The sequence below is a fragment of the Oncorhynchus gorbuscha genome, unplaced genomic scaffold (genome assembly GCF_021184085.1).
Source record: "Oncorhynchus gorbuscha isolate QuinsamMale2020 ecotype Even-year unplaced genomic scaffold, OgorEven_v1.0 Un_scaffold_447, whole genome shotgun sequence".
Classification (NCBI taxonomy): Eukaryota; Metazoa; Chordata; class Actinopteri; order Salmoniformes; family Salmonidae; genus Oncorhynchus; species Oncorhynchus gorbuscha.
The window spans coordinates 391573-414173 of record NW_025745291.1 but is presented as its reverse complement, the minus strand read 5'-3'; the positions used below and the strand labels follow the sequence as shown (position 1 = coordinate 414173).

Sequence of the window (22601 nt, the reverse complement as noted above, 5' to 3'; positions counted from 1 at the left end):
TCTGGGCTCTGTGTCTACTGTATATCTGGCTCTGTGTCTACTGTATATCTGGGCTCTGTGTCTACTGTATATCTGTCTCTGTGTCTACTGTATATCTGGCTCTGTGTCTACTGTATATCTGGCTCTGTGTCTACTGTATATCTGTCTCTGTGTCTACTTTATATCTGTCTCTGTGTCTACTGTATATCTGGGCTCTGTGTCTACTGTATATCTGTCTCTGTGTCTACTGTATATCTGTCTCTGTGTCTACTGTATATCTGTCTCTGTGTCTACTGTATATCTGTCTCTGTGTCTACTGTATATCTGTCTCTGTGTCTACTGTATATCTGGCTCTGTGTCTACCGTGGACACGGTGCCTTCGGAAAGTATTCAGACCCCTTGACTTGTTCCACATTTTGTTATGTTGCAGCCTTATTCTAAAATGGTTTGAATAAATGAAAATTCCTCAGCAATCTACACACAATACCCCACAATGACGAAGCGAAGACACGTTTTTAGACGTTTTTGCAAATCTTGACATAAGTATTCCCACCATTTGCTATGATATTGAGCTCAGGTGCATCCTGTTTAATGGATCATCCTTGAGATGTTTCTACAACTCGACTGGAATCCACTTGTGGTCATTTATATTTATTTTAACATGATTAGGAAAGGCACACACCTGTCTATAAAAGGTCCTATAGTTGACAGTGCATGTCAGAGCAAAAACCACGCCATGAGGGTGAAGGAATTGTCTGTAGAGTTCCGAGACAGGATTGTGTCGAGGCACAGATCTGGGGAAGGGTACCAAAACATTTCTGCAGCATTGAAGGTCCCCAAGAACACAGTGGCCCCCATCATTCTTAAATTGAAGAAGTTTGGAACCATCCACTCTTCATAGAGCTGACCACCCGGCCAAACTGAGCAATCGGGGGAGAAGGCTCTTGGTCAGGGAGATGACCAAGAACCCGATGGTCACTCTGACAGAGCTCTAGAGTTCCTCTGTGGAGATGGGAGAACCTTCCAGAAGGACAACCATCTCTGCAGAACTATACCAATCAAGCCTTTATGGTAGTGGCCAGATGGAAGTCACTGGTCATTAAAAGACCCATGGGGCTCCCGAGTGGTGCAGCAGTCTAAGGCACTGCATCTCAGTGCTAGAGGAATCACTACAGACCCTGGTTTGAATCCAGGCTGTATCACATCCGGCTGTTATTGGGAGTCCCATAGGGCGGCGCAGAATTGGCCCAGCGCTGTCCAGGTTTGCCCGGGGTAGGCTGTTATTGTAAATAAGAATTTGCTCTTAACTGACTTGCCTAGTTAAATAAAGGTTCAATTTAAAAAATATATAATACGACAGCCCACTTGGCATTTGCCAAAAGGCACCTAAAGACTCTCAAATAGTGAGAAACAAGACTCTCTGGTCTGATGAAACCAAGATTGAACTCTTTGGCCTGAATGCCAAGAGTCGCTTCTGGAGGAAACCTGGCACCATCCCTGCGGTGAAGCATGGTGGTGGCAGTATCATGCTGTTTGGATGTTTTTCAGTGGCAGGGACTAGGAGACTAGTCAGGATCGAGGGAAAGATGAACAGAAAAAACCTGCTCAGACTTGGGCGAAGGTTCACCTTCCAACAGGACAAAGACCCTATGCAAAGAGTCAAGACAACGCTGGAATGGCTTCAGGACAAGTCTCTGGATATCCTTGAGCGGCCCAGTCATAGCCCAGACCTGAACTGCTGTGCAGCAACGCTCACCATCCAACCTGACAGAGCTTGAGAGGATCTGCAGAGAAGAATGGGAGAAACTCCCCAAATACAGGTATGCCAAGCTTGTAGCGGCATACCCAAGAAGACTCAATCGCTTCCAAAGGTGCTTCAACAAAGTCCTGACTAAAGGGTCTGAATATATTTTAAAAATATATATTTTAGAGTAAGGTTGTAATTGAATAAAATGTGTAGGGGTCAAGGGGTCAGAATACTTTACGATTGCCCTGAATATTAGTATACTAGCACAACATCGCCTAGCGTAGCATAGCCTGGTCTAGAGTATCACAGAATAGCATAGCTTAGCCTAGCATAGAATAGCCTGGCCTAGCTTAGCATAAAATAGTATTCTGATTTTGTTCAGTATTTTTGTGTTGCTCTTTCTAGGCATGAGTGTCTGCGGATGAGGAGACCGATGCCTCTGAGTGGCTACATCGGCATGGTGGAGACCTTCTCTAGCTATCGGGCGTTGCTGAAGCACGATCCAGTGGAAGCTCACAGGTTCTCCCAGGACTTCAGGAACAGGTGAGCTTCAGCATACAGGTGATCAAAATGATTTGCCGGTTGGAATTAAATTGAATGTGCCTTTAGCAATGTCTACACCATGTTTATTTTTGCAAACTACTGTCTGCACACTTCTATTACATTATGAACACTGGAAGCAACTATCTACGAGGGGAGACTTATCTGCTTATAGGTTTATATATATAAACATTTGAACACAATGATTGGTTTGAAATGAGTTGAATTTCTCATCTCTGAGAAAATCTCAGTGTGCTGATGACCATCTTCTTTGACTGTCACTCACTCTGTTCCTCCTCTTCTGGCCGAGGTTGCTGTCTGAGATGGGGGAGTCGAATCCAGACACAGAGATCACAGTGGTGATCAAGTATTTCTACTGGCTGGCCTGCAAACCTGCTGCAGCCTGATCTGGGGCAAAGAAGCAGCAAACCTGCTGCAGCCTGATCTGGGGCAAAGAAGCAGCAAACCTGCTGCAGCCTGATCTGGGGCAAAGAAGCAGCAAACCTGCTGCAGCCTGATCTGGGGCAAAGAAGCAGCAAACCTGCTGCAGCCTGATCTGGGGCAAAGAAGCAGCAAACCTGCTGCAGCCTGATCTGGGGCAAAGAAGCAGCAAACCTGCTGCAGCCTGATCTGGGGCAAAGAAGCAGCAAACCTGCTGCAGCCTGATCTGGGGCAAAGAAGCAGCAAACCTGCTGCAGCCTGATCTGGGGCAAAGAAGCAGCAAACCCCACAGTCTCTTCCCTTGAGGTTTTCTGCATCTAATGGCAAAATGACATCACTAAAAGAGAGGTTACACATTACAACAAATAAGACCACGTGTTACAATGCAACTTAAATCATTAGTCCATCAAAGTCAAAATGAAAAGTGAACCCACATGAACTCCAAATACCATCTAAAGAAGATGTTTACGATGTTTCAGAATAGTCTGGATACCCGATGAGCTCAACCATTTCTTGTTTTATAAAGAAACAGCTTGTTAAAATACAATTGTCTTCTCTGGTTTACTGTAGAATGAACTGTAACTGGTAATTACAGTGGTTTGCGTTCTGAACACACAGTCTGATGCGCTCACACATGCTCCCTCGGTGTCCCTCTGAGTGTTGAGGCTGGTGTGTGTGTGTGCATGTGTTTTCAGAGGAGTAGGACTGAGATCCTGCCTGACAGGAGTCAGTCTCTGACAGTAGTGAGGTCTCCCCATCTGAAATGCCATATGGTGCCCCTAGTGGTAGAATAAAGTAATACTTTCCCTACCTCACCTCATAGCCCCATCTCATGGCCCGAATTCAATTCATAGCCCCAACTCATAGCCCCAACTCATAGCCCCAACTCATTGCCCCAACTCATAGCCCCAACACCTAGCCCAAATTCAGAACCACAACTCATAGCCCCAACACCTAGCCCAAATTCATAACCACAACTCATAGCCTCAACTCATGGCCAGAATTCATAGCACCACCTCATAGCACCACCTCATAGCCCCACCTCATAGCCCCAACTCATAGCCCCCAACTCATAGCCCCCAACTCATAGCCCCAACTCATAGTCCCACTTTATAGTCCCACCTCATAGCCCCACTTCATAGTCCCACCTCATAGCCCCAACTGATAGTCCCACCCCACAGCCCCAACTCATAGCCCCAACTCATAGTCCCACCTCATAGCCCCAACTCATAGTCCCAACTCATAGACCCACCTTATAGCCCCAACTCATAGTCCCACTTTATAGCCCCAACTCATAGCCCATGTGGGTATACCTGACCCACTAAACTCTGACTCCAGGCCTCAACATGGAAGCATTCATCAAGCCTTCTCTGAAGAAGCTTCCCAGAAACTATAGGGGTGTATTCATTAGTGCACACCGTAGAACAACTTTTAGTTCAGGTTTTTCCCTCCCAGTTTGGGCCTGTTTGCTCGTTCCTATTGAATACACCCCAGGTCCTTTATCTCAGTTCTGTTTCTCCTCTTCAGATGTAATGTCAGATGCCCACCGTACCATCTTCCTCTCTAAGGACTAGAGTTACTTTAACTTAGTATTACCGGGCTATTAGTCTCTGCCTGTGGCTGTCTGGGACTAGTGTCTGGGACCACCTTAATGATCATATAGCCAAGCTGACAGCAAGCCAGCTGAGACAGGGGCAATAGGGAGCCAGAGGGCTTTCTGGTTGATGATGTGGGTTTGAGACGGTGGGTTTCTTATTGTGGAAGAGGAGAGGACCTATAAATAGCTATGAATCAGCTCCTTGCGAGTGGTTCTCCTGATTCATTGGGGTCAGGTCTTGGGATGTTTTCACTATCACTTTACATTGTATTCACTTTCTTCCTCTCTCCCTAAGTCACCAGGGTCTGCTTTCCATACCAATCTCAGAAGTAATTATCTTACTCATGACAGCTAATACATGGAACGCTGATACCCAAATGCTTAGCAACAAGGTCGGTCAGTCACCATGACGATACTGATAAGGACCAATGCATGTGCACTCCACAGGTGGTCATCACACATCCATTACATTCCTAATGATTCAATCAAACATTGCAAACTCACTGGCTAATGTTTTCTGATTGCATTCCTATAACTAATTACAATCACTTACCACTCTATTAGATTTGTCTCAATAGGTGACAGTGTTTGTAAGGTGTTATAAGGCTATTTTAGGCTGTGTACTCATTTAGGCTTCATCTCTGTACATTCCTTAAGGCAATACCACTGTAGGTGGGATGTTACTGTGAGGTTTCACTTATCAAGTCCATCTGGCCTGTTTTACACACACACACACACACACACGCGCACACACACACACACTCACACACACCACGTGAACAGTTCAGCTGGGTACAGAATAGATCACACCTTCTCCACAGGGAGTGGACAGCGGCCGTATTGCTATAGCTCTTGGCCCAGGCTTTAATTCATTTTGAAATATTTAAAAAAAATGTAACCTTTATTTAACTAGGCAAGTCAGTTAAGAACTTAAGAACAAATTCTTATTTACAATGAAGGCCTTACTAGAAGGTAAAAAGCCTCCTGTGGGGACGGAGGCTGGGATTAAAAATATACATAAATAAATATAGGACAAAACACACATCACGACGCAACACTACATAAAGAAAGACCTAAGACAACAACATAGCAAGGCAGCAACACATGACAACACAGCATGGTAGCAACACAACATGACTACAACACGGTAGCAAAACAACATGGTAGCAGCACAAAACATGGTACAAACATTATCGGGCACAGACAACAGCACAAAGGGCAAGAAGATAGAGACAACAATACATCACACAAAGCAGCCACAACTGTCAGTAAGAGTGTCCATGATTGAGTCTTTGAATGAAGAGATGGAGATAAAACTGTCCAGTTTGAGTGTTTGTTGCAGCTCGTTCCAGTCGCTAGCTGCAGTAAACTGAAAAGAGGAGCGACCCAGGGATGTGTGTGCTTTGGGGACCTTTAATAGAATGTGACTGGCAGAACGGGTGTTGTATGTGGAGGATGAGGGCTGCAGTAGATATCTCAGATAGGGGGGAGTGAGGCCTTTTTTACCGCAGTCACAATGAGATGAATAACCCCGTTGCTATGGCGAGCTGGCTTTGGGACTATATTCTGCCACTTGTGTTAAGGCGAGCTGTCAGTCAAAGTGGCTTTTAATCTTTTAGTTTCTTCCATTCTCCTTCAGGGAGACCCAGGGCCTTCTGGTGTGCTGACTCATTGTGTGGTGTGCTGACTGCCTTTTCATAAAACAAGAAAAATGTGTGTGTGTGTGTGTGTGTGTGTGTGTGTGTGTGTGTGTGTGTGTGTGTGTGTGTGTGTGTGTGTGTGTGTGTGTGTGTGTGTGTGTGTGTGTGTGTGTGTGTGTGTGTGTGTGTGTGTGTGTGTGTGTGTGTGCGTGCGTGTGCGTGCGTGTATGTGTGTGCGTGCGTGCGTGTATGTGCGTGTGTGTGTGTGCGTGCGTGCGTGCGTGTGTGTGTGCCTTCTTCTTCTGCCCACCACAGTATGAGAACAGCCGGTTGTTTTTGAATGGTTCATATTGTAATGTATGTTTGATACCTCTCTACACAGGTGTGTGTGTATTGGGATGTTGGAGTTCTCTGACTCCTGAATCTGATAGATATGGTAGTAGGTGGATGGTAGTATGACACTCAGTGCCAGGAAGAGAGCTTTGGTTCTGGCTGTGGGCTGAAGGGGCATCTCTACACTCCTCAGGTCGGAGTTCAATTCTGTTCTCATTCATGTTTGGATATCAAACAAATATCATATTGATATCAAAATAAATGGATACCAAAAACGATTTCTTATTTCACTTTTATCATATTAGTATTTGTAGTTGTTTATTTCTGTGTTTAGAATGCACATGAATAGATACTAATGAATGAATAATCAGACACGTGTATCTATAGGTACATGCAGTGGTCATGGCTCTGTAATCCATTGTGAAACAGTAGAATATAAAACAACATGTTCTGATGAAGATCATTCCTGTTTTGTTGTTTCTGATGAAGATCATTCCTGTTTTGTTGGGTTTCAAAGGCGTGGCTACTGGGCGTGGCTACTGGGCGTGGCTACTGGGCGTGGCTACTGGGCGTGGCTACTGGGCATGGCTACTGGGCGTGGCTACTGGGCTACTGGGGTGGCTACTGGGCGTGGCTACTGGGCGTGGCTACTGGGCGTGGCTATGGCTACTGGCTACTGCATGGCTACTGGGCATGGCTACTGGGCATGGTTACTGGGCATGGCTACTGGGCGTGGCTACTGGGCATGGCTACTGGGCATGGCTACTGGGCATGGCTACTGGGCGTGGCTACTGGGCGTGGCTGTCTAGATCAAATACAGCCTTTTCTATGAAGCCCTTTATATACATCTATTCAGTTCATGTAAAGACTTGGCTGGTGCCCTAAGCTACATTACAGATGTTGTTGCATTGATTTTGACATACGAAGTATTTATTTTGTGTCCTCCGTGCTCTACACAACATTAGCCCTCTCTTGGTTGGCCATTTTGTGGTTTACAACATTACAATGCATGTTTTCAATTGGAATTTCTAGGGTTATCGATGAGCCACAGTACAATGTTAAATAGCCTTTGCTTTGTTTCAGTAGTAGGCTTCTGAGAGGTCCTTCACTCATACCGCCAGTGTCCATCAAACAACAACCATCACAGAAAGATTACAGTCTTAGGATGCTGTTGGGTATCTCTGCTTGTCGTTTGCCCCAGTTCAGTGTCCCCTCCATCATGGCTCCCCTATCAGATAAGCTGGAGTTCGTTTTCCAAGAGGTCAGGTTGATCCCTAGAAGCTGGCCTTGGGTCAGTTTTGCGTTTCCACCGCTAATGATTCAGTTTAGAATTTTGGCAGGGCAAACTGATCCTAGATCTGTATTCTGTACCCAGGGGCACCTTCACCCACGATGAGACAGTTACACGATTCCCTGGCAGCATTTACCGCTCCACACCACTAGGGCAGTCATGAGCAGAGTGACCAGCACAGGCACTCCAATGAAAGGCCCCAAGATACGTATAGGAGGGTCCCGAAGCAGCCTGCCGGTCAGAGCGCAGTCGTGAAAGTAGTCCCGGTGGAGGCGTATGAAGAGTTGGTCTATCTGCTGGTTGGGCCAGAAGCAGTGCATCTTGAGTGCCACAAAATAGGTGCAGTTGGTCAGTTCTTCGTAAGGCCTGCAAGTGGGGATAAAACATTGAAACTAGGGGGCAGCATGAGAAAACTTATAAATACAGGGCATTCGGGAAGTATTCAGACCCCTTGATTTTTCCCAAATTTTGTTACATTACAGTCTTATTCTAAAATAGATAAAAATAATAATAATCAGCATCAATCTACACACAATACCCCATAATGACAAAGAGAAAACTGGCTAAAAAAAAGAAGAGAAATACCTTATTTACATAAGTATTCAGACCCTTTGCTATGAGACTCGAAATTGAGCTCATGTGCATCCTGCTTCCATTGATCATCTTTGAGATGTTTCTACAACTTGATTGTAGACCATCTGTGTGGAATTCAGTTGATTGGACATGATTTGGAAAGGCACACACCTGTCTATATAAGGTCACACAGTCAGAGCAAACGCCAAACCATGAGTTTGAAGGAATTGCCGTAGAGCTCCAAGACAGGATTATGTCGAGGCACAGATCTGGGGAAGGGTACCAAAACATTTCTGAAGCATTGAAGGTCCCCAAGAACGCAGTGGCCCCCATCATTCTTAAATGGAAAAAGTTTGCATCCACCAAGACTCTTCCTAGAGCTGGCTGCCCGGCCAAACTGAGCAATCAGGGGAGAATGGGCTTAGGTGACAAAGAACCCGATGGTCACTCTGACAGAGCTCCAGAGTTCCTCTGTGGAGATGGGAGAACTTTCCAGAAGGATAGCCATCTCTGCTGCACTCCAGCAATCAGGCCTTTATAGTAGAGGGGCCAGACGGAAGCTACTCCTCAGTAAAAGACACATGACAGCCCGCTTGGTGTTTGCCAAAACACTCTCAGACCATGAGAAACAAGATCGTCTGGTCTGATGAAACCAAAATTGAACTCTTTGGCCTGAATGTCAAGCGTCACGTCTGGAGGAAACATGGCACCATCCCGACGGTGAAGCATGGTGGGAGCAGCATCATGCTGATTGGATGTTTTTCAGCGGCAGGGACTGGAAGACTAGTCAGGATCGAGGCAAAGATGAACAGAGCAAAGTACAGAGAGATCCTTGATGAAAACCTGCTCCAGAGCACTCAGGACCTCAGACTGGACAACGACCCTAAGCTCACAGCCAAAACAACACAGCAGTGGCTTCAGGACAAGTCTCTGAATGTCCTTGAGTTGCCCAGCCAGAGCCCGGACTTGAACCCGATCGAACATCTCTGGAGAGACCTGAAAATAGCTGTGCAGCGATGCTCCCCATCCAACCTGACAGAGCTTGAGAGGATCAGCAGAGAAGAATGGGAGAAACTCCCCAAATACAGCTTGTAACGTCATACCCAGGAAGACACAATGCAAAAGTTGCAAAAGTTGCTTCAACAAAGTACTGAGTAAAGGGTCTGAATAATTACATTTACATTTACATTTTACATTTAAGTCATTTAGCAGACGCTCTTATCCAGAGTGACTTACAAATTGGTGCATTCACCTTATGACATCCAGTGGGAACAGTCACTTTACAATAGTGCATCTAAATCTTAAAGGGGGGGGGGGGTGAGAGGGATTACTTATCCTATCCTAGGTATTCCTTAAAGAGGTGGGGTTTCAGGTGTCTCCGGAATATTACATAAATGTGATATTTCCGTTTTTCTTTTTAAAATAAATTAGCAAAAATGTCTACAAACCATTTTTTTCTTTGTCATTATGGCGTACTGTGTGTAGATTGATGAAAACAAAAACATTTAATCAATTTTAGAATTAGGCTGTAATGTAAAAAATGCATCAAAATAGCCATTCCTCAAAACATGTCTGAAAAGTGATTCTTTGAAAACAGGTCTGTTTCTGTCTCCAACCGATGGAGTGGGAAAAGGCAAACTAGCAGCTTGAATTACCAGCGGGCTGAGCACAGCTAAATATAACTACCATAGCTAGGTGGTAGGGATTAGCACAGCTAAATATAGACACCATAGCTAGGTGGTAGGGGTTAGCACAGCTAAATATAACTACCATAGCTAGGTGGTAGTGGTTAGCACAGCTAAATATAACTACCATAGCTAGGTGGTAGGGGTTAACACAGCTAAATATAGATACCATAGCTAGGTGGTAGGGGTTAGCACAGCTAAATATAACTACCATAGCTAGGTGGTAGTGGTTAGCACAGCTAAATATAGATACCATAGCTGGTGGTAGGGGTTAGCACAGCTAAATATAACTACCATAGCTAGGTGGTAGGGGTTAGCACAGCTAAATATAACTACCATAGCTAGGTGGTAGGGGTTAGCACAGCTAAATATAGATACCATAGCTAGGTGGTAGGGCTTAGCACAGCTAAATATAACTACCATAGCTAGGTGGTAGGGATTAGCACAGCTAAATATACAGTAGATACCATAGCTGGTGGTAGGGGTTAGAGAGGGGACATACCACACACCTAAATATAATTACCATAGTTGGTGGTAGGGGTTAGCACGGCTAAATATAACTACCATAGCTAGGTGGTAGGGGTTAGCACAGCTAAATATAACTACCATAGCTGGTGGTAGGGGTTAGAAAGGGGACATACCATACAGCTAAATATAACTACCATACTGGTGGTAGGGGTTAGAGAGGGGACATACCACACACCTAAATATAACTACCAGAGCTGGTGGTAGGGGTTAGAGAGGGGACATACCACACACCTAAATATAACTACCATAGCTGGTGGTAGGGGTTAGAGAGGGGACATACCACACACCTAAATATAACTACCATAGCTGGTGGTAGGGGTTAGAGAGGGGACACACCACACACCTAAATATAACTACCATAGCTGGTGGTAGGGGTTAGAGAGGGGACACACCACACACCTAAATATAACTACCATAGCTGGTGGTAGGGGTTAGAGAGGGGACACACCACACACCTAAATATAACTACCATAGCTGGTGGTAGGGGTTAGAGAGGGGACATACCACACACCTAAATATAACTACCATAGCTGGTGGTAGGGGTTAGAGAGGGGACACACCACACACCTAAATATAACTACCATATCTGGTGGTTGGGGAAAGAGAGGGGACACACCACACACCTAAATAAAACTACCATAGCTGGTGGTTGGGGATAGAGAGGGGACACACCACACACCTAAATTTAACTACCATAGCTGGTGGTTGGGGATAGAGAGGGGACACACCACACACCTAAATATAACTACCATAGCTGGTGGTAGGGGATAGAGAGGGGACACACCACACACCTAAATATAACTACCATAGCTGGTGGTAGGGGATAGAGAGGGGACACACCACACACCTAAATATAACTACCATATCTGGTGGTAGGGGATAGAGAGGGGACACACCACACACCTAAATATAACTACCATAGCTGGTGGTAGGGGTTAGAGAGGGACATACCACACACCTAAATATAACTACCATAGCTGGTGGTAGGGGATAGAGAGGGGACACACCACACACCTAAATATAACTACCATAGCTGGTGGTAGGGGTTAGAGAGGGGACACACCACACACCTAAATATAACTACCATATCTGGTGGTTGGGGATAGAGAGGGGACACACCACACACCTAAATATAACTACCATAGCTGGTGGTAGGGGTTAGAGAGGGGACACACCACACACCTAAATATAACTACCATATCTGGTGGTAGGGGTTAGAGAGGGGACATACCACACACCTAAATATAACTACCATAGCTGGTGGTAGGGGTTAGAGAGGGGACATACCACACACCTAAATATAACTACCATAGCTGGTGGTAGGGGTTAGAGAGGGGACATACCACACACCTAAATATAACTACCATAGCTGGTGGTAAGGGGGTTAGAGAGGGACATACCACACACCTAAATATAACTACCATAGCTGGTGGTAGGGGTTACAGAGGGGACACACCACACACCTAAATATAACTACCATACTGGTGGTAGGGGTTAGAGAGGGGACATACCACACACCTAAATATAACTACCATAGCTGGTGGTAGGGGTTAGAGAGAGGACATACCACACACCTAAATATAACTACCATAGCTGGTGGTAGGGGTTAGAGAGAGGACATACCACACACCTAAATATAACTACCATACTGGTGGTAGGGGTTAGAGAGGTGACACACCACACACCTAAATATAACTACCATAGCTGGTGGTAGGGGTTAGAGAGGGGACATACCTCACACCTAAATATAACTACCATACTGGTGGTAAGGGGGTTAGAGAGGGGACACACCACACACCTAAATATAACTACCATAGCTTGGTGGTAGGGGTTAGAGAGGTGACACACCACACACCTAAATATAACTACCATAGCTGGTGGTAGGGGTTAGAGAGGGGACATACCTCACACCTAAATATAACTACCATACTGGTGGTAAGGGGGTTAGAGAGAGGACACACCACACATCTAAATATAACTACCATATCTGGTGGTAGGGTTAGAGAGGGGACATACCTCACACCTAAATATAACTACCATACTGGTGGTAGGGGTTAGAGAGGGGACATACCACACACCTAAATATAACTACCATACTGGTGGTAGGGGTTAGAGAGGGGACATACCACACACCTAAATATAACTACCATACTGGTGGTAGGGGGTTAGAGAGGGGACATACCACACACCTAAATATAATTACCATACTGGTGGTAGGGGTTAGAGAGGGGACATACCACACACCTAAATATAACTACCATAGCTGGTGGTTGGGGTTAGAGAGGGGACATACCACACACCTAAATATAACTACCATAGCTGGTGGTTGGGGTTAGAGAGGGGACATACCACACACCTAAATATAACTACCATAGCTGGTGGTTGGGGTTAGAGAGGGGACATACCACACACCTAAATATAACTACCATAGCTGGTGGTTGGGGTTAGAGAGGGGACATACCACACACCTAAATATAACTACCATAGCTGGTGGTAGGGGTTAGAGAGAGGACATACCACACACCTAAATATAACTACCATAGCTGGTGGTAGGGGTTAGAGAGAGGACATACCACACACCTAAATATAACTACCATACTGGTGGTAGGGGTTAGAGAGGGGACACACCACACACCTAAATATAACTACCATACTGGTGGTAGGGGTTAGAGAGGGGACATACCACACACCTAAATATAATTACCATACTGGTGGTAGGGGTTAGAGAGGGGACATACCACACACCTAAATATAACTACCATACTGGTGGTAGGGGTTAGAGAGGGGACATACCACACACCTAAATATAATTACCATACTGGTGGTAGGGGTTAGAGAGGGGACATACCACACACCTAAATATAACTACCATACTGGTGGTAGGGGTTAGAGAGGGGACATACCACACACCTAAATATAACTACCATAGCTGGTGGTAGGGGTTAGAGAGGGACATGCTCACACACCTAAATATAACTACCATAGCTGGTGGTAGGGGTTAGAGAGGGGACACACCACACACCTAAATATAACTACCATAGCTGGTGGTAGGGGTTAGAGAGGGGACACACCACACACCTAAATATAACTACCATAGCTGGTGGTAGGGGTTAGAGAGGGGACACACCACACACCTAAATATAACTACCATATCTGGTGGTAGGGGTTAGAGAGGGGACATACCACACACCTAAATATAACTACCATAGCTGGTGGTAGGGGTTAGAGAGGGGACATACCACACACCTAAATATAACTACCATATCTGGTGGTAGGGGTTAGAGAGGGGACACACCACACACCTAAATATAACTACCATATCTGGTGGTAGGGGTTAGAGAGGGGTCATACCAGCAGTGGAACTCCCAACATCATACCAGGGGAGCTACACAGCAGCATGACTGAGTGAATATAATTAGAGCTAAGACACACTGAAGTGCCTTTGGTCTCCTGATAATATCAGAGGTGTTTCGACTGAATAAAGTTGATTAAATGTTTACTTAATTGGAAACTTTGTTCTAAAAGAGCGTAGATGAATTCAGTGTTATTTCTGACTCTGTTTGACACTGGAAACCCCAAAGGTGACTACTGTTCAACTTCTAATAGGGCATGTTGTCCTGACCTGGCCATGAACACACACACACACACACACACACACACACACACACACACACACACACACACACACACACACACACACACACACACACACACACACACACACACACACACACACACACACACACACACACACACACACACACACACACACACACACACACACACCAAGTCCAGAGGGGCTGGTTGGCCAAATATTTGTTTATGCAAAGTTCTGTCTCTTTCTCAATCCCTCTCTTCCTCTTCGTTTTTTCTATCCACACGCAAAACAGAGTTGACCTGCTCACTACTAATCTATCTATCTATTGGATAGTTGTCTATTCATTTGATCTATTCTCTCATCTATCTAATTGGATAGTTGTCAGTTCATTTCTCTCTCTCTCTCATCAGTCTTCTCTCTCTCTCTCTTCATTTCTCTCTCTCTCTCATCTCTCCCATAGTTCTCAGTCTCATTTGACTCTCTCTCCCATCAGTGATTGGATTCTTCTCAGTTCTTCTCCCTCTCTCTCTCTCTCTCCCTCCATCATCTCTCTCTTCTTCCCTCCCTACCCAGCTAACAATTCTAGGGAGAGAGAAAGAGAACATTTTTGTGATGTTACCAGTAATGTTCTCATAATGTTTGAGTGACCAGTTTTCCATTAGTCATGGGGAACATTCTATCTATGCTAACAAAAACCTTCAGAGAACCTTTTCAGCATGTTTTGGTGATAACGTTAGGAGAACGTTCCCTTATTATTGCAGAATTATCTAGAACATGGTTTTTAGAATATACAACATTAATGTTCTAGACATTTCATGGGGACGCTGCAGGAACCTTTCTGTGTATAAGTTGTCAGGACATTGCCTGATGGTCCCAAAGAAATGTTCTCCAAAGAAAATATATTTTTTATTACACATCACACCTTGTTGCTATTGCCAAGCCCATCAAGGCCCTAATTGGTGAACCACAGATCCATTCACAGCTCGTTCTGTCTGTTGGCAAGGTTACACACAGACAGTGCTTTTAACATAGTGTTTTCAACTTACATATTTGACACACATGATTCCATTGTGCATGTTCATTCATACAGCAATTATTATTCAATATGTTCACACCTTTGATTTGAATCACAACCTCATGGTTCACAACATTTAGATGGTGTTGCTAAACTCACATCTGATTGTTAGTTGTCAGTTCATTTGACTATTCTCTCATCAGTGATTGGATAGTTGTCAGTTCATTTGACTATTCTCTCATCAGTGATTGTATAGTTGTCAGTTAATTTGACTATTCTCTCATCAGTGATTTGATAGTTGTCAGTTCATTTGACTATTCTCTCATCAGTGATTGGATAGTTGTCAGTTCATTTGACTATTCTCTCATCAGTGATTGGATAGTTGTCAGTTCATTTGACTATTCTCTCATCAGTGATTTGATAGTTGTCAGTTCATTTGACTATTCTCTCATCAGTGATTGGATAGTTGTCAGTTCATTTGACTATTCTCTCATCAGTGATTGGATAGTTGTCAGTTCATTTGACTATTCTCTCATCAGTGATTGGATAGTTGTCAGTTCATTTGACTATTCTCTCATCAGTGATTGGATAGTTGTCAGTTAATTTGACTATTCTCTCATCAGTGATTGGATAGTTGTCAGTTCATTTGACTATTCTCTCATCAGTGATTGGATAGTTGTCAGTTAATTTGACTATTCTCTCATCAGTGATTGGATAGTTGTCAGTTAATTTGACTATTCTCTCATCAGTGATTGGATAGTTGTCAGTTAATTTGACTATTCTCTCATCAGTGATTGGATAGTTGTCAGTTCATTTGACTATTCTCTCATCAGTGATTGGATAGTTGTCAGTTCATTTGACTATTCTCTCATCAGTGATTGGATAGTTGTCAGTTAATTTGACTATTCTCTCATCAGTGATTTGATAGTTGTCAGTTCATTTGACTATTCTCTCATCAGTGATTGGATAGTTGTCAGTTCATTTGACTATTCTCTCATCAGTGATTGGATAGTTGTCAGTTCATTTGACTATTCTCTCATCAGTGATTGGATAGTTGTCAGTTCATTTGACTATTCTCTCATCAGTGATTGGATAGTTGTCAGTTAATTTGACTATTCTCTCATCAGTGATTGGATAGTTGTCAGTTAATTTGACTATTCTCTCATCAGTGATTTGATAGTTGTCAGTTCATTTGACTATTCTCTCATCAGTGATTGGATAGTTGTCAGTTCATTTGACTATTCTCTCATCAGTAATTTGTTAGTTGTCTAATGATGGTGGAACATATTAAAATGTTTGAATGAAAACTGGACACGGGACTGTTCTTGCATGTGCTTATTGGGCCAGTATAGTTAGGCCCTGTCCAGAAGAAACACTAAACCCTTCTCCCTAGGCAATTGTTTAGATCTGAGACAACTTGATAGGTGTAAGCAATAGGATGAATCTCAGCTCTGTTAAAAGTACACTCCAGACAAACTATTATTGATCCTAGTGATTCAGGAGGATCATTAAAACAGGTTGACATGCCCCACCATCATTACACAACTATACTGAATGTCCTTCAATTGCTGAAATAAGTCAATCAAATCATTGATTAAAGAACAGTCATATTAACTGAAAGATGGTGGTGAAGCAGGAAGATCTGAGTACTCTGAACCTAAACGTTGTAAATTTAAATCCCAGTTGAGGACATGTTGAATAATAACCACTCTATAAAATAACATGCATAATTTCATTATGTGTGTCAAAGTGTGTCAAATATCTAAGTTGAAAACATTCTATGCGTGAGCATCCTTAACTTTGAAACAGACAAAGAACGATGAACGGATCAGTGGTTCACCAATCAGGGCCTTGATTAGCTCTGCAACAGTAATACATGTTCACCAATCAGGGCCTTGATTGGCTCTGCAACAGTAATACATGTTCACCAATCAGGGCCTTGATTGGCTCTGCAACAGTAATACATGTTCACCAATCAGGGCCTTGATAGACTCTGCAACAGTAATACATGTTCACCAATCAGGGCCTTGATTGGCTCTGCAACAGTAATACATGTTCTGGGGTCACATGCTCTGGCAACTCTCCCATGAAACATGTCTAAAACATGAATATCTCATGTTCTGAGAACATGGCAACCACGTTTGATGGAATGTCCTCCTAAACCACAGAAACCTGGTCGCATGAACGTTTCTGCCATGTTTCCATGACATGTGTCTAGAACATTCACAGCTTAAGTTCTGAGAACATAGTAACCACTTTCTGGGTCAATTTGATTTCACATTAAGGGATTGGTCTCTTGAAACATTCCTGGCACATCACAGGAACATTCCTATGAGGAATCCTTCTATCTGTGTGTCTGTTATGGCGATAGACATGTAAACACTCTCCAGATGGAACGGTCTTGTAAAGACAAGGACCTCTGCTAAACTGGCAGAGCATCATTTGCAAGTAATACTGACAAATAATACAGTGATATAATTCAAGAAAATGTCATTGAACTCAACTCTATTTTTATTTAGGATGAATCAAATGTAGGTGAATAATATAGATTATACTGACTGAAAAGTGTCGGACCAGCTGCACCACATGCTCTGGTCCAGGGCCTCCATGTCCAGAGTGAACTTGGTCACACAGAAGTCAGAGATGGCCCACCCGTAGGCATCGCTGCAGCCACTCACTGGGGGAATGGCCCTCCCATAGGCATCGCTGCAGCCGCTCACTTGGGGAAAGCCACGGGCTGCTTCAGAGGGAAGGAACATGTCATCAGATTGTAGTGTAGTTGTTGGAAGCAATCAGGGAGGCAGCAAGTTTATGAAACAGGGGCTAAATGTGTCAAGCGTCTAAGAGTAGGAGTGATGATTTAGGATCAGTTTTGCCTTTAAGATCATAAACAATAAGATTATATGGACAGGGGGCACCAGATCCTAGATCAGCAGTCTCACTCTGAGACTCTTGATGCATACAGACGAAGATCTTTACTCAAATACCCTTCGTTAATAAGTGTTTGATTGAGCCTGCCTGGAGTACCGGATAGGCAAGGTTTGCACTTTTGGGACCATTCCGTTGCACTAGGCAAGCTCAATCTAATGCAGCTTGAAGTATTTTAAAGACAACAAGTACTATTTGAACCCATGTCTTGAAGGAAACATCCTAACCTGACCAGTACGGACCACCAGAATAGACTGTCCCAGTCTGTCATTCATGCTTCAAGATGTCCACCATTGTCCCTGTACTCAAGCAAACAAAGCTAACCTGCCTAAATGACTATCGCTCTGCCTATAGCACTCAGTGTTTTCATCATGAAGTGATTTGAGAGGCTGGTCAAGGGCCACATCAGCTCCACCTTACCTGAAACCCTGGCCCATTCGGATGTGCATACCGACCTAACAGATCCACGGATGACGCAATCGCCAGTGTTCTGAACACGCCCCTATCCCACTTGGACGTGCTGTGAGAATGCTGTTCATCGACTACAGTTCACCACCTATTGACATTGATGGGGCTGCAGTGGAGAGGGTCCAAAGTTCCACTCTGCCAGGGCTCCACCCTCCCCCCTGTAGAAGGTCTCCTTGCTGTCTGTAAATGAGCGCTAAGCCACCCAATGTCCACTTACAAGGTCATCTACGCACTAACACAATGTTAGGCAGTCCAAGGTAGAGGATTGTCCATGTAGATAAATGTCCAGCTGGTACGTTGGTGTGGAGCCCCAGGGGTTTACAGAGGTGTTCTCAACCGGAACTCTGGAATGCAACCAAATGGTTCAGATAGGGGTGGGGGGGTCTGTAACTCTACCAGCTATGGCTGATTGGGTACCCTGGCAACCTGGTCCCTAACATAGAGGTGTGAAGTGCCCCCTGCCTGGACGAAAAAGTCAGGCTAAAGTCGGGGCTCAGTACTTGGTAGCCTACCTCAGCTGTAAGAAGTCCCAAATGTTGTCTCTTAAGTGTCAAAGCAATTGAGAGGGTTTGAAAGGTTGATGTCTGAGAGTTTCATGATTAAAGTTAGATATTTTTGTACAGACAGCACAAAGCACTTAATGGGAAACTCAGTGCCAAATCAAATCAAATCAAATCAAATCACATAAAATCAAATCAAATTTTATTTGTCCCAGATCTGTTTTTGCTCTTTCCTTCTCCATTGCTGTCCTTGTCAAGTCAAACATGGTCGTCATGGCAACGAGCACCAAGTTGGCATGATAGCACAACCAGACTGACGCTCAGGCTACTGTACGGGTTCTCCTGACTTCCTCTAGCTAATAGTTCACCCTTCTTTTGACACTGAGAATGAGACCAGCTCCAGGGGTCACCAGGGGTGACAGAAAGGTGGAACAGCAAAGTGCCCAAAGGCAGTGAAATGACCATTGAACAGTAGCAGAATACAGATGGAGCCTTTAAAATCACAAGGTTTACCCAGCAATAACCTTTGATGTGAGCACTCTGACTAATGTCATTGGATAGCCATCTATAATTAGGCTACTATTAGTAATGATATCCTCCTGTGGGTGACTTGGGGACAACCCACTGGGCACAGATGTCAATTATCAAATCAAATGTTATATGTCACATGCGCTGAAAACAACAGGTGTAGTAGACCTTACAGTGAAAAGCTCATAACTAACAATGCAGTTTTAAGAAAAATAAGTGTAAAGGAAATATTTACTAAAATAAACTGAAGTAAAATAAATAAATAAATAAATAAATAAAAAAGAGAAGAAAATAGATCAAGAACAAGTAACTAAAGAGCAGTAAAATAACAGTAGTGAGGCTATATACTTGGGTTATATATACTTGGGCACCGGTTAGTCGAGGTAATTGAGGTAATATGTACGTGTAGGTGTAAAATGGGAGTCAATGCAAATAGTCCAGGTAGCCATTTGATTGGCTGTTCAGGAGTCTTATCCGGCAGAAGCTGTTAATTAAGAAGCCGTTTTGACGGAGACTTGGCGCTCCGGTACCGCTTGCCGTGCGGTAGCAGAGAGAACAGTCTGGGGTGCAATTAAACGTTTATTCCACCTTGGTTCAACGTCATTTCATTGAAATGAATTGAAATCACGTTGATTCAACCAGTGTGTGCCCAGTGGGAAGCGGAATAAATAAGCTTTGTGTCAAATGTATAGAGACCAGTTTATAGAACGCGTTGCATTGACTTTGACTGCATCTTCATGCATTTGATGCTGCTGATTCATTCAGGTTGGCCCAGATATCCTTCACCTTGGTCAGCTGTTTTGTTTAGTATTGTGCGAACATGTTTTCATATTCATCATGATCATGTGTAGACTCCCAATGAGAAAATACTTGGAAAGACATCTTCCTGAGAAAGCTGCTGACCAAAGCTTAGAGACCAGACGCTCTATGTGAATACTGAACAAAAGCATAATACTGGACACTTCACTTTTATAACGTCAATAATCGATGAAGTTGAAAATGGTTTAATGTCAAAATATGACATTTTCATCCTTAGCTTCATTCTACAGCATACATTTAAATTGTTATTTATGTTTCTGTAATGGTCAAACGTTTGCATTATGCAATAAGTTGTATAGGCTATATCAAACGAAAAAGGTCAATGTAAGTCATTTGTAGATCACTTGGTACGGTTCGGCTATCTGGTAAGAATAGGAAGTGCGCCAGGGAGGCATATTGCATACAATTAAAAAGCAGAAAAACAACCAGCAAACAAAAGCAAAATAACAAATAGCTGTTATATATAATTGATCAAATCACACTTACCCGCCACACATAAAACAAGGGTTAGTTTTGTCAGCGATGTACAGTCTAGTGCCATAGCTGCACCGAAGAGACGCGGCAGTAACCTAACTTCTCACTCGTGTTCTCTTCTTCTGTGTAGTGATGCGCTAATTCTTGCGTCTCATTGTCCTATGCAATAACTGATTCATCAAATGAATATTCATGCTCCAACTGAAGCCATTGTTCACGCCAGTTGGCTATTTTAACTGGGGACAGGAGCGACACCCATGTCGTGGAGCCATCCATAAATCAGTGGTAAATCGTTGGTTAACTTCCATACATCGCCGCGGGAAGTAGAGGTGTTGAGGGTTCTGCAGCACAACACCTGCGACCCCCCAACTACTTCCCTTGGCTAAAGTTCTACTTCCCTTGGCTAAAGTTCTACTTCCCTTGGTTAAAGTTCTACTTCCCTTGGTTAAAGTTCTACTTCCCTTGGCTAAAGTTCTACTTCCCTTGGCTAAAGTTCTACTTCCCTTGGTTAAAGTTCTACTTCCCTTGGCTAAAGTTCTACTTCCCTTGGTTAAAGTTCTACTTCCCTTGGCTAAAGTTCTACTTCCCTTGGTTAAAGTTATTATATTGCTGTTGATAGTCCATATAATATCTATATGCCACATGTAAGTAGCCTATAGTGCACAAAATATCACAGAGACCGGCGCAGGACTGTTGAGGTAGCACAACAGACACCTACTACCACAGCCAGTAGGCTATAATAGTGCCAAAATATCACAGAGACCGGCGCAGGACTGTTGAGGTAGCACAACAGACACCGTAGACTACCACAGCCAGGTAGGCTATAATAGTGCACAAAATATCACAGAGACCGGCGCAGGACTGTTGAGGTAGCACAACAGACACCGTAGGCTACCACAGCCAGGTAGGCTATAATAGTGCACAAAATATCACAGAGACCGGCGCAGGACTGTTGAGGTAGCACAACAGACACCGTAGGCTACCACAGCCAGGAAGGCTATAATAGTGCCCAAAATATCACAGAGACCGGCGCAGGACTGTTGAGGTAGCACAACAGACACCGTAGGCTACCACAGCCAGGTAGGCTATAATAGTGCCCAAAATATCACAGAGACCGGCGCAGGACTGTTGAGGTAGCACAACAGACACCGTAGGCTACCACAGCCAGGTAGGCTATAATAGTGCCCAAAATATCACAGAGACCGGCGCAGGACTGTTGAGGTAGCACAACAGACACCGTTGGCTACCACAGCCAGGTAGGCTATAATAGTGCCCAAAATATCACAGAGACCGGCGCAGGACTGTTGAGGTAGCACAACAGACACCGTAGGCTACCACAGCCAGGTAGTCTATAATAGTGCTGTCCAAAATATCACAGAGACCGGCGCAGGACTGTTGAGGTAGCACAACAGACACCGTTGGCTACCACAGCCAGGTAGGCTATAATAGTGCCCAAAATATCACAGAGACCGGCGCAGGACTGTTGAGGTAGCACAACAGACACCGTAGGCTACCACAGCCAGGTAGGCTATAATAGTGCCCAAAATATCACAGAGACCGGCGCAGGACTGTTGAGGTAGCACAACAGACACCGTAGCTACCACAGCCAGGTAGGCTATAATAGTGCCCAAAATATCACAGAGACCGGCGCAGGACTGTTGAGGTAGCACAACAGACACCGTAGGCTACCACAGCCAGGTAGGCTATAATAGTGCCCAAAATATCACAGAGACCGGCGCAGGACTGTTGAGGTAGCATAACAGACACCGTAGGCTACCACAGCCAGGTAGGCTATAATAGTGCCCAAAATATCACAGAGACCGGCGCAGGACTGTTGAGGTAGCACAACAGACACCGTAGGCTATCACAGCCAGGTTTGGCTGTATGATATAGATGTTGTATTGTCCTATTGCCAAG

General features: G+C 44.2%; 2 protein-coding genes across 4 annotated transcripts in view; one reads left to right on the top strand and one right to left on the bottom strand.

The window, feature by feature from the left end:
* The window catches only part of LOC124018237 (putative methyltransferase DDB_G0268948), a 212118-nt gene extending 208867 nt beyond the window's left edge, over nucleotides 1-3251 (top strand). Inside the window, exons 5-6 of one of the 2 annotated variants that reach the window (XM_046333499.1) lie at nucleotides 2132-2269; nucleotides 2571-3251. In XM_046333499.1, coding sequence (XP_046189455.1) covers nucleotides 2132-2269; nucleotides 2571-2673 — 241 coding nt within the window. In that variant the 3' untranslated portion in view covers nucleotides 2674-3251. The remainder of the gene's footprint in view (nucleotides 1-2131; nucleotides 2270-2570) is intronic. The other variant, XM_046333500.1, reaches the window with a different exon arrangement.
* Nucleotides 3252-6964: 3713 nt separating this feature from the next.
* LOC124018238 (receptor activity-modifying protein 1-like) lies at nucleotides 6965-21029 on the bottom strand. 2 transcript variants are annotated; one of them, XM_046333502.1, is made up of 3 exons: nucleotides 20697-21029; nucleotides 17527-17704; nucleotides 6965-7934 (listed from the first exon to the last, which is right to left on the bottom strand). In XM_046333502.1, exons 1-3 carry the CDS (start codon nucleotides 20749-20751, stop codon nucleotides 7679-7681), a joined length of 489 nt encoding a protein of 162 aa, XP_046189458.1. In that variant the 5' UTR covers nucleotides 20752-21029; the 3' UTR covers nucleotides 6965-7678. The 2 variants fall into 2 exon arrangements, with proteins under 2 accessions (XP_046189458.1, XP_046189457.1); XM_046333501.1 differs by having other exon boundaries at nucleotides 17527-17707; nucleotides 20697-21022.
* Nucleotides 21030-22601: the final 1572 nt, after the last annotated feature.